At 35.4% G+C, this 15,472-nt stretch overlaps 1 protein-coding gene across 1 annotated transcript in view; it reads right to left on the minus strand.

Moving 5' to 3' along the window:
- The window catches only part of LOC134389873 (T-cell receptor-associated transmembrane adapter 1), a 76,614-nt gene that overhangs the window by 38,693 nt on the left and 22,449 nt on the right, over positions 1–15,472 (minus strand). Inside the window, exon 2 of the mRNA XM_063113310.1 lies at positions 201–334. Coding sequence (XP_062969380.1) covers positions 201–334 — 134 coding nt within the window. The remainder of the gene's footprint in view (positions 1–200; positions 335–15,472) is intronic.

Raw genomic sequence — 15,472 nt, forward strand, 5'->3', positions numbered from 1 at the left:
CCTCCAGGCCAACGTCGTCATCCCTTACCCAGACTACAGCAAATAGCCTTCTCACTTCTACGTTTGAGCTTGATGATCCTTTCCCTACACAACCTCTAGAATAATATTTTAAAAACTAAATCAGATCTATTCACTCCCTTGCTTAATGGGAGTTCTCAGTGTCTTTGCGTTGCACTAAGAATAAAATCCCAACTCCTTACGATCCCGTAAGTCTCCACATGGTCTGGACCCTGCACAGTTCTCCAATTTCAACCTTTAACGCTGCTGCATTTGCACTATACTCTAGAGCAGGGGTTGGCAAACTACAGCCCGCGAGGCAAGTTGACCCTATCACCTATTTTTTCAAATAAAATCTTATTGGAACGTAGCCACATTCATTCACTTATGTATCACCTATGGCTGCTTTTGTGCTGCAATAGCAGAGTTGAGTTGTTGTAACAGAGAACATATAGCCTTCAAAGCCCTTTAGAAGAAAAGTTTGCCAACCCCTCCTAGATCAAAATAAACTCTTTATTGCCTCCAGCACTTGCCCACCCCTCTGTTTAGAGAGGGTAAGCTGTTTATGAAGCTTCTTCCATCTTCTCAATGACTCAGGTCAAACTCAAATATTCAGAAAGGCCTTCTTTTATAACCCTAAGTAAAGTAGAACACTCTTTCCCCCAATACACTCCATTCTATGATATTCTACTGTTTTCCATATAGCGCATTAAAATAGAAATTATTTTGCTTAAGTTTTGGTTTATTGTCTACTTGCATCCATAAGACTCGAAGCTTTAGGAAGTCAGGCTCCTATCAATCTTCTTCAGCTCTGCTTTCCCAATGCCTAGAAAGTAGCTGCACATAGTAAGTGTTCATCAAATATTTGTTGACTTAACAAAGTAACCATTATAGCCAACTTTCCTGGATAGCATTCAATTATTTACCTTCATGTCTAAGATAAATTTCCCACAGCAAATACAGTGTTCTTCCTTCAAAACAGCCTAAAATGCATAAGATAATAACGAACATTCTGTGATTGTACTTCCTAGAGGTCAACAATTTGTTCTCTGTATACATTCATGCATGTATTTATTCATTCAACAAATATTCATTGAGTGATGACTCTGGAAAGCATGGGACAAGACTTGATTTCACAGGACTGTCCATTTGTCAGAAATGTGACTAGCACTATCTTAATATGAGTAAAAGATTTCAAAAATCAAAGGGACACCTTTCTGAGATTTTCCCAACCCACTACCCTACTCACCCAGAACAACTGCCTTAGAGACTCAGCCAGATTGTTGTTGTTAACACCAGAACTAAAACAGTCAACACTGGTTTTACAATCCCCAGTGGAAACTGCCCTGTAGAACAGCTAACTAAGTATGTTTAGATAGATTTGGCTGAAGTATTCTATAAGGAGAGATAAACTAGCTGGTGCTCTTCTAGTGACTGTGAGTTTGATCAGCTATGAAAGGGAAGGAACAGTTTTGGATGGAGGGCATTTTTGGAACTTCGTGATATTGGACTTGGATGTGGCTCTGCAGTGGAGTGCTTTGGACAATGCAAACACTGGGTATTTGTAGAGTTGACAAATATCATCTGAGAGCTAAAGATAAGGGTTTGTAAAAACATGGAGAAACAGCAAAGGCATAATTTTCCTACCTTGCATGTATAACAATTCCCCTATATCCCATTGAAAACTATTTAATCAATTCTCTCAGGTCTAGGACCAGGGGCTTAGTTTATTTGGTTTTGTAGCACTCATACTGTCAAACTCAGACTTTCACATAGTGTTCTCTCAAATATTTGCTGAGTTAAATAGCAAGTGCAATTTGAGAGAAGGTATTTTCCTGATGATTTCATCTACAATAAATGCAACAAAAGCACTTGTGTGGTTTTACCAGAGTAAGGAGGTTTTTCATGCTGCTAAACACACAGCAGGCTACTACAAGGGTACTTTAAAAAGTTGAATTAAAGAGAGTATGAATCCTTCCATGAACAATTTTGAAGACCCCTCATATAATCAGTTTCTAAAACTTTTTATTCACTTTATATAGAGATAAATTTGCAATGTCAGTATCGAGAGATGGACCTAAGTGCTTTTGGTGTTATAAAATAAAGCTGCCTGATAATTGCATCTTGTTTAGAAATGGTAAATGATGGGTTTTAGGATGTTTAGCAAACTGTAATTTCATTAACCTGCCCTTGAAGTCAGTTTCACTACAAGCTGCAAGATGGATTTCCTGTGGGAAATCACCATCCTACACCTAATCCTCTTTTTCCCACCACCAAGTCTTAACTGGCATCATTTCCAAGGAAGTTCTGCAGTTATCACAAAAAAGAAGTGATTATTTTCAAGCATCCACATTTTTAGAAAAAAAAAAGGAGAGAAAAAGGAAAAAGCATATAAGTGTTATGTGTACAATTGGTATTTGTTCAGTTTTATTGAAGTGTTTTACATACATTGGTACAAATTCTTTCAGTTAAAGAACTAGGGAGAGAATGGAAAGAATTAAATTTTTATAAAGGATCCTTTGCCTACTTTTATTCATACTTGAGAGTCCTTCCTTGCTATATTAACCTAGTTATTTATATATATTGCTCTCATTTGCCATCATCCTTCTTATATCAGTGAAACTTCACATTAGAAATAGCAAAACAAATTGTTAGCAGTCAGTGATTATACAGAAAGCTCAGTATTACCCATTATTAATAAAATCAAAACTGGATGGAAGAGATCACAACATAAGGATATCACTATGCTCAGAAATCCAAGTCCTCATTCGATATCAAAAAACTGCCAGATTGAAGCACTTAAAACCTTCCAGGCAAAAAAAAAAAAAAAGCCTAATAAATCACTTTGAGAATCCTGGCTAAGGATAAATATTGGAATTTCACAGCTCTTTTAAGAACTGCCATGTATCTGAACATGTCCAAAAGAAAAAGGAGAAACTAATTTCAGTCAGGTAAGGAAATGCAGATAAATTTTTAAAAATTTAAAAATTAGTACTGTTAAGTCAATGTCAGCTGAGCTATTGTGTGGTTGTGAAGAAATTGACACCTTTTTTCCCTTATATGTGAAATACACAAATTCACTGCCCAGCGAAACCCCATAAGGCAAAGGTCCAATTTATTTACTGACTCCATTAGGAAAAAAAAAAAAACCCTGAATTTGTAGGAAAAGGTTAACATCATAGAAATTGTATATAATGGTCTTTAACCTGTATTATGTAATCTCCTTAGAGCACAGACTATGTCTTATGCATTTTTGTGATACTCCATAATGCCTGAAAGAGTTCCATGAACATAGGTGGTACTCAATGTTTATGTAGTAAAAGAATGGAATTGATGCTAAATCAAATTGGTAAACCTAGACAGTCCTAAATTCTATAGTGTCTTATCCACATTTTACCCTTAAATATTGTGAAGGACTTTATTTTGTCATGTGCTTTTAAAAATTTACCTCTCAGTTTATCTTCTCCATTTTCCCCTGGTGCCTTTTTCTATTCCAGGTTCCCACCCAGGATCCCACATCACATTTAGTGATCATACCTCCTTTAGGCCTCTCTTAGTGTTGACAGTTTCTCAGATTTTCCTTGTTTTTGATGACCTTGTTAGTTTTGGTGAGTACTGACCCAGTATTTTGAAAAATCTGCCTCGGTTGGGATTTGTCTGGTGTTTTTCTCACGACTATACAGGGGTAATATGTTTTGGGGAAGACGACCACAGAGATAAAGTGTCATTCTCATCATATTATATCAAATGTACTATCCACATAACTTAGCACTGTTGTTAATCTTGATCACGTGGTTTGAGGTAGTGTTTGTCAATTTTCTCTACTACAAACTTAGTCTTTTTTTTTCTTTCTCTTTCCACACTGTATTATTTGGAAGAAAGTCACTATGCGCAGCCCATGTTTAAGCAGTGGAAAGTTATGCTCCATATTTTTAAGGGCAGAGTATCTACGTAAATCCTTTGGGATGCCTCTGCATGGGATACTTTTCTACTCTCTCCCATTTATTTGTTTACTTATTTAATCATTTATTTATGTCAGTTTGGACTCATATATTTATTTTATACTTTAGGTTTAATCCAATACTACTTTATTTTGTTGCTAAAATTGTTTCAGCTTTGGCCATTTGGAGCTCTTTTAGTGGCTCTTATGTCCTTTGACATATCCATCATTGTGTGTGTGGTGTTTGTTTGTTTTGAGCACGTCTTTACTTTCTGGCACTACAAAGTGCTCTCAGTTCATCTTGTATATTTCCTACTCCAGCCCTAGAATTAGCCATTTTTCCAAGGGACCCTGATTCCTTTTACTGAAGAACAGTATTAGAAATCAAGATCTGGGTGCTAGGTGTGCACATTGCTACTGGGATGTCATTGCTTCTAGGCTCTGACAAGTGACAGAGCAAGAAACTATATGTGTGTATGCTAATCTGTGTATATATGCATATCTATAAATATTTCTATATGTATCCATCTGGGTCTATATTAAGGTAAATATGAGTTCATACTCATTTCTCCAACTCTAATCCATTACCTCACTGATTCTTTCTTCAGCCATGTCAAGTTTTTTAAATTTCTTGTTAATTCTTCCTTTGCACTTCCTTCTCTCTGCTTATACTACCCATTTGTTCTTGCATATTGTCTACTTTTTCCACTAGAGTCCTTAATATATTAATCATAATTATTTTAAATTTTCCTTCTGTTAATTTCAACGTGTCATATCTGCATCTCATTCTGAAGATTTGTCTCTTCAGACTGTTTTTTCTTGCCATTTGTCATGCCTTGTTGAAAACCAGATATGTTGAATTAGATAATAGGAACTCCATTATGAGGATTTATGTTAATATGGCTAGGTCTTGGGCTTTGTTTAAGGTTTGCTGTAGCCATTAAGTGACTGAGGCTTCAAGCTTCTGTAGTGTCCTCATTTTTTGTCTCCCATCTTCACTTTGGGCTTCCATAAGTACTCCTTGGAGACAATCTGTATCTTGCATGTCTTTCAGCTGTAATACACTGCTATTTTACTGGAATCCTGTTGGTGTGGTGATAAGGTGTGTGGGGGAAGAGGAACATTCCATGAACTTCCAATTAAATTTCAGACTTTAATGGGCTTGTGTCTTTGGCCTGTGACTTTGGCAAGTGATTCTTCTCATACAGTTTTGCCCCCTCCCCTAGGTGAGGCAGGAAGGCTAGATGAGGCCAGAGTGAGAGAAATGTGTTGCTACCACAGCTCTGGAACAAGACCCTGAAAAAGCCTTTCCTCATAAGAAGTAGGCCTTTGTTATGGGGAAGGCTCTAGGCAGGTGTTTTTCACAAGAGTTACTCTTCCCCTACCCCTGCCAGAGGCATCAGGGAACTCTTTCTCAGATTTTCACCATGAGAATGTGGGTTTCTTGAAGGTAAAGCTCATAAAAGTGTAGGATGTCCCCTAAAACTGAGGACCCCAGGAGTTCCTCTCACGAGTCTACAGTCAGCATTCAGCAATTCGTCAAAACTGCCATTTTAGTATATCTATCAGTTTATGTCTTCAGCAGCTTCTATCACAGTAAGAAAATCTCATGGTAACTCTGGATATGCCTGCCTCTTCAGATTTCTGAATGGCGCTTTGCCCTACAAACTCAGTATTCTGATGGGTCCAAGAAAAGATGTTGATTTTCAGTTTGTCCAACTTGTTGTAAGGATGGGAGTGATGACCTCCAGGCTTTTTAAATGTCAGACCTGAAACCTGCGTTTAACTTTCATTGGATGTCTTTTGCAGATGAAAGTTTGATACTTAAATCTCAAAAACGTTTATGCTTTTCTTCTTGACAATACATCAACTGCCACTGATTTAAATTTTTATCGCTAGCAATAAAAAGGCCATAGAACCATTTTATATATCGTGCTGCATGTTTTGAATCTTTGGTGCTTCCTTTATTTTGCTGAAAATGTCAGGTTTTATATCCATCAGCCATAAAACTTAAATGTACAAATGAACATAAATCACAACAAATACTGTATGTGTAGATGGTTTCCTTATGTAGTATTTTTAGCATTTTATTGTGAACTATATATTCAAAAGAATATACAAAACACACATGTACAATTTAGGGAATAATTATAAAATCATTAGCCATGTAACCAAGCACATTAAGAAATGCAATATGACAGTTAAAAGCCTCTAATACACTGCTAAATTGTAGTGAAAATAGTGGTCATCCTTGCCTTGTTGAGAAAGCTTCTAGAGTTTACCCATTAAATAAAAGTGGTTACTTTAAGTAACAGAGTATATGCTTTTTATTATGTTAAGAAAGTATCTCAGGGAGAAAATCAAGATGGCAGAATAGACAGTCTCCAGCGTCACTCTCTCCCAATATTGGCCAATTTACAATAATTAAAAAGTAAAGACAGCCAAGCTGGAGCCGCTAGAGCTCAGGGGAAGAGGAGAAGAAACCTGCTGAGTTCATGAAGGCAGGAGAAGCCATAATGAGAGAAAGAAAGGACCACTCCCACTGTTTCAAGCCTGGCCACTTCAAGCCTGGCCCTGGTGAGCACACAGAGCAGGAGCCAGCAAAAACTGCAGCTGTGTCCTTTGTATGAAGTTGCTTGGAAGCTGCAGGGGAGAGGAGGGCCCTGGTGGCCCCCAGGCCAGCAAGACCACTTACAGGGTTCCTATGGACCCACATAGAAGCAAGGGGCCACAACAACTGAAAAAAGGAGTCACTCAGAGGCTGGTCAGTAATTGCAAGGGACTGGCACATGGCCCGTCCCATGGGAAGTGTTTGGAGTGCAGGGAGTGGGGGAGACGGACCCACTGAAGGAACACTAGGGCACAGCATGCACAGCTGATCTGCCCTCCAGTAAGCACAAGATCATTCAGCTGAGCCTGGTCAGGAATATAGACTTCAGGGGGTACAGTTTGCTGAAAAGACTCAGACCCAAACTAGAGTTTCCACACAACCCAGGAGCATCAGACCTCACAAGACCTAGAAATGCTTACAAGGTCAACAATTAAAACCTGAGCTACACAAGAGCCTTCTCCAGGAGTCAACAACAAAGCAGCAATTTAGCTCACCCACAGGTCTCAAGTGCTGGTCCCCCACAGGAAGTTCCCCCATTTTAGAAGTAAAGAAAGGACAACAAATTAGTTCCAGTGCAGAGTTTAAGTGGTGGAAGTAGCTAATAATCCAACACAGAAATGAAAGTAAAAACAAAACACCCACGGATCAGAAGCAAAGTTTTGATATTAACTAGCAGAGGTCTAACACCACCAAAAAACACCTGTAAAACCTAAAAGAGCCAGAAACCTCTCGGTCCCCCAAGCTGGGATTGGGGGGACTGAGAGCCTCAGCCATGCCCTCCAATGTTCGCATCCAGCCCAGTGATGCTGAGCCACTGCCAGAAATCCCCCAGGCTCTTGAGCTGGTTGAGGGGGGGCCGTGGGCCTCAGCCATGCCCTGACGGCCATCCTCAACAAGGCCAGTGGGAGTAGGCTGTGGGCCAGCCCCACCCCTCCACCCACCCCTCCATTGCCCTACCCACCTCCTCTCTCCTCCACCCGCTGCTCCACAACAGCATCTTTGAGTGAAAAATAAATAAATAATAATAATAAATAAATAAATTTTTTTTAAAAGAAAGTGTCATAATTCTTATTTTATGGAGTGTTTTTACTGTTAATGGATATTCATTTTGTTTTCAAAAATCTTTCTGCATATATAAAGACACTCAAAAAAAATTTTTATTAGACCTGTTAATCTGGTGAATTAAGATAATGAATTCCCAAATATTGAATGACCCTTGTATTCTGGGAATAAACCCCACTTGGTCATGATATAACATTTATTAATGTGCTGATAAGTTCAGTTTGCTAGTATTTTCCCAATTTTGGCATCAATATTCAAAATGTATGGCATGTAGTTTTTGTTTTTGTGTGTTAACTTCATGAAATTTGTACTATACTTTATGAAGTACAAAATCTAGGTATCAGAATTATATATGCTTTCTGTTTAAGCTTTCTCTTTTTAACAGGATCAATTCTGGAAAATTGTATTTTTTAGGAATGTATTCATTGCATCTAGATTTTCAAATGTATTTACATAGAATTCTGCAAAACAGTATTTTTTACTTTTTAAAATTTACTCTCTCTCAATGGCAAATCCCCAATGTCATTTCTTTGTGTATCTTTCCTTTTTTTTTCCCCCCTTAATTAAGCCAACTGGTCTATTTCATTTGTTTTAAAAAAACAAATCACTATTTTGAATTATTGGTTCTATTATATAAAATTTTTACCTTATCAATTTATGCTTTATTATTTATTTCCTTCTGGGTGATATTTGTGCTTTTATAGTCTTTTAAGATTCTTTTTCTTTATAAACAAACATATATTTAAGACTAGGAATTACCCTCTGATTTCTGTCCTATAGATTCTGATAAGTAATGCTTAATTTTCATTTTTAGAAATTCTACAGTGTTGGTTTGTAATTCCCCTTTCACTTAGAATAGAGAGTTTCAAATTTACTACTGGGCTTTTTGTTGTTGTTATGTTTTCTAGTTTAGTTGCACTGTATTAAGAGAATGATACCTGCTTTATTTCTCCTTGTAGAAATTGTTAGTTTCTTCTGTCATTTACTATGTGGTCAATTTTCATGAACCTTGTTGTGTACTTGAGTATAAAGTATAATCTCTATGATTTAAATATGAATATATGTAATATGAATATATATACACATATGCTTCAGTTTATTATGCCTCCTGTATCATTACCCATATTTTTGCTCACATGGTCTATCTTGGTTTTAGAATGTTAGGCTAAAGTCTACTATTAATAGTGTTTTGTCTGTTTCCTCTTGTATCTCCTGTTTTTGCTTCATGAAAGTGATTGTTATCTTGTTTGGTGCATAAATATATCTTTGTGTTGAATTGCATCTTTCAGAGTTATAATTAAGTTGCCTTCTCATTTAAATTTGGGGGAGCTGGATTTTACTTTTTTGATATAGCATTTCATATTCTGTTTTCTTATTGGTTGCATATAACTTGAAATAACTTTGCCTATTACTTTATTTTTAGCAATTCTTAATAACTTCGTTTTAGGTGTGTCTCTTGACTATGGTGCAGGGTTTTGCCAATAAGCCAATTTGATAAACTTTTTCTTTTAATGAGGAATTAAAACAATTTGATTTATTTATATGACTAATGTGTTTGGTGTCAACTCTTTCATGTTATTTTATGTTATATTCACTGTATGTTTTTCCTACATGATCAGGTTTGTGGCTTTTTTAAAAAATAACATATTTCAGCAGGATTTTTTCCCCCTAGTTGTTAATTTTTATACAAATGCCCTTTCTAACGTTCTTCATCTTTGTTTTCCTTACTTACGTTTCTATCATTTTGGTTTATCTCATTTAGATAATATTCTTTGATTTTAATTGTATTTGGAGCAATCGGTAAAATTATTTTACTTTCCACTTCTTTCTCCCTTCATGTCTCATTTTTTAGCTGTATCATTTCGGCAATGTTGTCTTTTTTATAGCATTTATGTACTATTTTTATACTTTTCCCCCTCATGTTTGTGTTAGACTTGGATTCAAAATTAAATGTACTGATTGCTCATGTCCCGTTGCCAAAGTTATTTTCAGTTTTCTCTTGGTTGAATAAAGTTCATCTTTTGGTTGATTTTTAAAGTATAGCACATAAGCACTATAATCACTGAATTATTCTATTTTTAAAACTTTTCTTTTCCATAGTTTTGATGCTCAAAAGAGAGCTGAACTGGAATAAAGAAATCTTTGACTCATACTTTTTTCCTTGTATTTCTTGAAAATATTACTCCCCTGTTGTCTTACGTATATGCAGCTGTTGAGAATATTGATGTCACCCTGATTTTCTTTCCTTTTTCCTCGGTTTTTTAAGTAACCTACCTTTTTAATCCATTTTTTCCCTTTTGTTATATAGACTAATACTTTTCCTGAAAAGTATATCAGAGTTATTCACTTTGGGTAAATTTTTCTGAATATCCAGTGTTTTCAGTTTTTTTTTGTCTGTTTGTTTACTAAGTAGATGCAGACCTTTTTTTATTTATGAAAAGTATTTTTGTGTGTGTATTATAGCTTTAGATATTTGGCTTCATAGTTTTATTTTTCTTCTTAAGGGTTTTTGGTTATACATATGTTAGAACATTTTGCCTATTACCTATACAAATACTGATTCTTTGATCTTTTGTTTTCTTTTAATTTTGCTTTCATAGTTGTTTTTATTTCTTCTTTCAATGTCTATCAAATTTGTAATTGAATATTTTCTCCCTTTAATATGCTATAACTTAGCCTCTATTTCTCTGTAATTTTGTCTTTGCCTTTGACTTCTTTGCTGAATTCAGTCAACTATCATTCCACATCTTTCTCTTTTATTTTTTCTTTAAAAAAAATCTGTTCTTATTCTTATTAACAAGTGCTCATTTAATTATATTTAATTTAGGTTGGAGTATAGAGTTCTTACAAAATTTTTCTGCCTCATGTTTGTTATTTGAGAAAGAAATCTTATCATACTAAAAGTTTAATTCTCATGACGTGGAAACTGAAAAGATCAGAAGTTTTAAAATTTAGCAGAAATAGATTTGTTTTCCATTTCTCAGGGCTTAGGGGCAGAATTTAAAAAGCTCATTTTAATAGTAAATTTCTTTCAGGTTCTTAGCTACGTAGTGCATTCTCTTTATTATATATTTACATTTGTTTTGTTATACAAAATACTGTTTAAAAAGAAGGGAGGGGAAGACAGAAGACTTTCCTGCATGTCTTCTTGCTTAATGGTTAAAATGCTGTTGAAATCAGTTTTCAGTTCAATAGAATGTTACAAATTGAAGAGAGATATAACATTGTGTATCGGGTTCAGGGTTTAGGCAATTACTTTTCTTTGACTGATGTCAACTTAAGATACCAGATTTGTAAAAAGTGTTTATATACATGACAATATTTATTTCACTAGTTATAAAGAAGGTCAAGAAAATCACTGTGATGTGATGCCCAGGATTCTGAAGTACAAAGTTCAGGCAACTGTTTGTAGAAATTTGGATTTGTACATTTTTACTGAAAAGTCAAGTAGCCTGTGCAATATGACAGACTAACAGAGTTGCTAATAACTGGCCCATTGATCATTCTTTTAAAATTCTTTAGGGAAATATTTTTCAAAAGACTTTTTCGGCCAGGAAAGATGACTCATGGTAGTATCCATTTTTTATACTAACCCTGTAGAAGGAACTAAGAGTCCCAGGTAATCCACTGTCTGTTATCAAAACTCTTATCCACCTCTTAATGTTTTCTTGGTCTCATTTGTTTTTCCTTGTGCTGTTAAACACTCACGGGGCACACCTGCAATTATGTACTGAAGATTCAGTCTGGAAAAAATTTACCTACCAAATAGCTAAATTTGCGAGTGACTATTTATCCTTAAAATGGGAGATGAATTTATATACCTTTCCCAGTTTTACCCTTTACCATGATGGCTTCTTCTTTATTAAGGAAGAAAAATAGCAATTCAACACTCAGTTCAAAAACTCTGACAAGCCACTTTCCTTGGCTAAGAAAATGTATATCATTGCAAAAAAAATGCTTTTTATTTTTAAATGAAGTCATATGTAATATTTTAAATTGATGATTTTTACCCCTCTGTTGACCATGCAAAGACAAACTTGGAGGCAAAGTCTCCTGAATAAGAATGAAGGTGCTGCTGCTAATGCAGGAGGCTTAGTGCCCATAGAAGCTTCCACTTACGGAGTTCTATTTTTTTGTAGATTTGGCCCAGACTTCAGATGTTATTAATGAAAATATAGTAAACAAAAATCCATAAGGTGACCAAATCATTAGTGTCTGTGTATTCATTAAGCAGTGTGATAAAAATAAAGTTAAGTTCTGCCTCTCAGCTAGTTGTTTTAATGCAGCCTTATCTATACCATGGTGCTTCATCAGATTTTCTACTCCTGTATGAGGTCTGCTTTCCAAAGGGATCCCAAAACTGAGCTTTAAATAAATCAAGCAGTTTTATTTTCTTATTTAATTGTGCATTTCATGATATGACTCCTCATCAAGATTTCTCTTTTTGTAGTTTAGAAATAGTAATTTTACTAATAAATAAATGATTAATTCATGAACATTCTCAATTTTCACCTTTGCCCAGGGACTTCAAAGGTTCTTGCATTTTGAGTCACCTCTTAAACACTCTTTAGTTCTAAAGAAATGGGTGACGAAGAGGGAACACTAAAGAAGTCAGAGTTGGTTTGTCAAGTAAGAACCTGAAGTAGAGCTGAGGTTATGTGCGTTTTGGGGAAGCTCAAATGGGAAACTTGAGCATAGGAAAGAGAGAACTGGAGAGAGCAGATACATTTTGGATGGAGGATATAGAAGGGAGGATAATGATAAAAGAAGATTTTTAAGAATGTTTGGTTTACTTTAAGAATATATTCCCTGATCAGCAAAATGACAGAATAGGAAGTCCCAGCCTCCATTCCCCAACAAAAACACAGATTAAACAACTGTACAAGCAACAAAATACCTTTATAAGAAGTCTAAAATCCAATTAAGAAGTTGCAATACTCCAGAAATACACAAAACCAGGATTGGCCACTAAAATGGGTAAGACAAATTTTACTTTACCTGCCTCATCCCTCCCCCAAGCATCACAACAGCTCAATGCTGAGAGAGATTGCAACTCCTGAGGGGATGGAGGGTTGCAGATGTTCAATGTTCATGGCATTTCAAAAAGCTGCCTCAGAAGCTTGCTCTGTCTTACCTCACTTGAAGCATGAAAAGAACTAGCATAGCCCAGATATCCTTAATAGCCAAAGCAATCTTGCAAAAGAAGAACAAAGTGGGAGGCATCACACTTCCTGACTGCAGACTATACTACAAGGCTACAGTAATCAAAACTATGGTACTGGCATAAAAACAGACATATAGACTAATGGAACAGAATACAGGGGCCAGAAATAAACCCAAGCATACACTGTCAACTAATTTCTGACTAGGGTACCAAAAATACACAACGGTGAAAGGATAGCCTTTTCAATAAATGGTGTCGGGATGTGGATACCCACATGCAAATGAGTGAAATTGCACCCTTGTTTTACACCAGACACGAAAATCAACTCAAAATGGATTAAAAACTTCAATGTATGGCTTGAAATTATAAAATTCCTGGAAGAAAACATAGAGGAAGCACTCCAAGGCATTGGTCTGGTCAAAAATTGTATAAAGAACACTTCTAAACCATAAGCAACAAAAGCAAATATAGACAAATGGGGTTATATCAGACTAAAAAGCTTCTTCACACCAAAGGAAACAAACAAAATAAAAAGGCAACCTATGACTTGGGAAAAAATATTTGCAAACCATATATCTGATGAGGGACTAATATCTAAAATAGGCAAGAAAATCACAAAACTCAATAGCAAAAAAACCAACAACTTGATTAAAAAATGGAAAGTGAACTTAAATTTAGACATTTTCCCAAAGAGGACATACAAAAGGCTAACGGGTATATGAAGAAGCACTCAATATTACTAATCATCATGGAAATGCAAATCAAAACCATAATGAGATATCACTTCACACATGTTAGGATACCTATTGTCAAAAAGATAAAACAAGTGTTGGTGAGCAGGTGGAGAAAAGGGAACCCTTGTGTACTGCTAGAGAGAAGGTAAACTGAGACAGCCATTATGGTAAACAAAAAGTAAAAATAGAGCTACTATATGAGCCAGCAATTTCTCTTCTGAGTATATACCCTAAGGAAACAGATAAAGAAATTGTGGTCTATGAAGGTACTTCAAAAAGTTCATGGAAAAGTAGAATTAAAAGGTAATATGAATCTTTCCATGAACTTTCTGAAGTACCCTCATATATACAATAAAATATTATTCAGCTTTTAAAAAGGAAACCCTACACTTGTAACAATATACATAAACCTGAAGGGCATTATGCAAAGTGAAATAAGCCAGACACCAAAAGGAAAATACTGCATGATCTCACTTATTTGTTAAATCTTAAAATGTCAAATACATAGAAGCAGAGAGTAAGACTGGTTACGAGGGATGGGAGATGGAGGAAATGGGAGGTTGTTGGTCAAATGGTACAAAGTTGCAGTTATGTAGATGAGTTAGTCTAGATATCTAATGTACAGTATGATGACTATAGTTAATAATATCGTATTGAAATACAATACGATATTATTAATTGTTAGAAATTTGCTAACGTAGATTTCAAGTGCTCTCACTACTCACACACAAGGTAAGTATATGAAGAGATGGCTATGTAAATTTGCTTGACTGTGGCAATAATTTCACTACGTATATGTATATCAAAACATCATGTTGTATAACTTACATATGTACAAGGAACCCTCCTACACTGTTGGTGGGACTGCAAAGTGGTGCAGCCTTTATGGAAGACAGTATGGAGGTTCCTCAAACAAGTACAGATAGATCAACCATATGACCCAGCTATTCAACCACTGGGTGTATACCCAGAGGAATGGAAATCGTCATGTACTCCCATGTTTACTGCAAAGCTATTTACGATAGCCAAGAGTTGGAACCAGCCTAAATGTGCATCATTGGATGAGTGGATAAGGAAAACATGGTATATCTACACCATGGAATACTACTCTGCTATAAAAAAAAAAAAAAAATGAAATACTACCATTCTCAGCAACATGGATGGACTTAGAGAAAATTGTATTAAGTGAAATAAGCCAGAAAGAAAAATATCACATGTTCTCACTAATCTGTGGGAGCTAATAAAAATAAATAAGTGAATATACAAATGAACGGGGGGAGGGGGGTGAAGAAGACACAACAACCACAACAATTCCTCGAACTTGTTAAGACAAGTGAACAGATATGATGTTGATGGCGGGAGGGGTAGAGGGAGGGAGGAAACGAGGAATTGGTAAAGGGAAATGAAAATCAAGTATATTGTATATTGATAAATTAAAATAAAAAAATATATATATTATTTTTCTTTGCAGCAAATTAAAAAATAAAAAATTTTAAAAAATAAACTCCCCACAAAGAAAGCTCACTTCATGGCTGAATTCTGTCAAACACTTACAGAATAACTAATACAAAAACTCTTCTAGAAAGTTGAAGAAGAGGAACACTTCCAAAATCATTTTATGAGGCCAATATTACTGTGATATGAAAGCCAAACAAAGACACTATAAGAAAAGAAAACTAAGAGCCAATATCCCTGATGAACATAAATGTAAAAATCCTCAACAAAATACTAGCAAACCAAGCTCAACAGCACATTAAAAGATCTTACCCATGACCAAGTAAGATTTATCCCTGGCATACAAAGATGGTTCAATATACATAAATCAATTAATGTGCTACCACACTAACATATTGAAAGAAAAAAAAATCACATGATTATTCCAATAGATACAGAAAAAGCATTTGACAAAACAACATCCTTTCAGGAAAAATCTCTCAGCAAAGTAGATATGGGAGAAATTTACC

Source organism: Cynocephalus volans, chromosome 1, assembly GCF_027409185.1.
Source record: "Cynocephalus volans isolate mCynVol1 chromosome 1, mCynVol1.pri, whole genome shotgun sequence".
Lineage (NCBI taxonomy): Eukaryota > Metazoa > Chordata > Mammalia > Dermoptera > Cynocephalidae > Cynocephalus > Cynocephalus volans.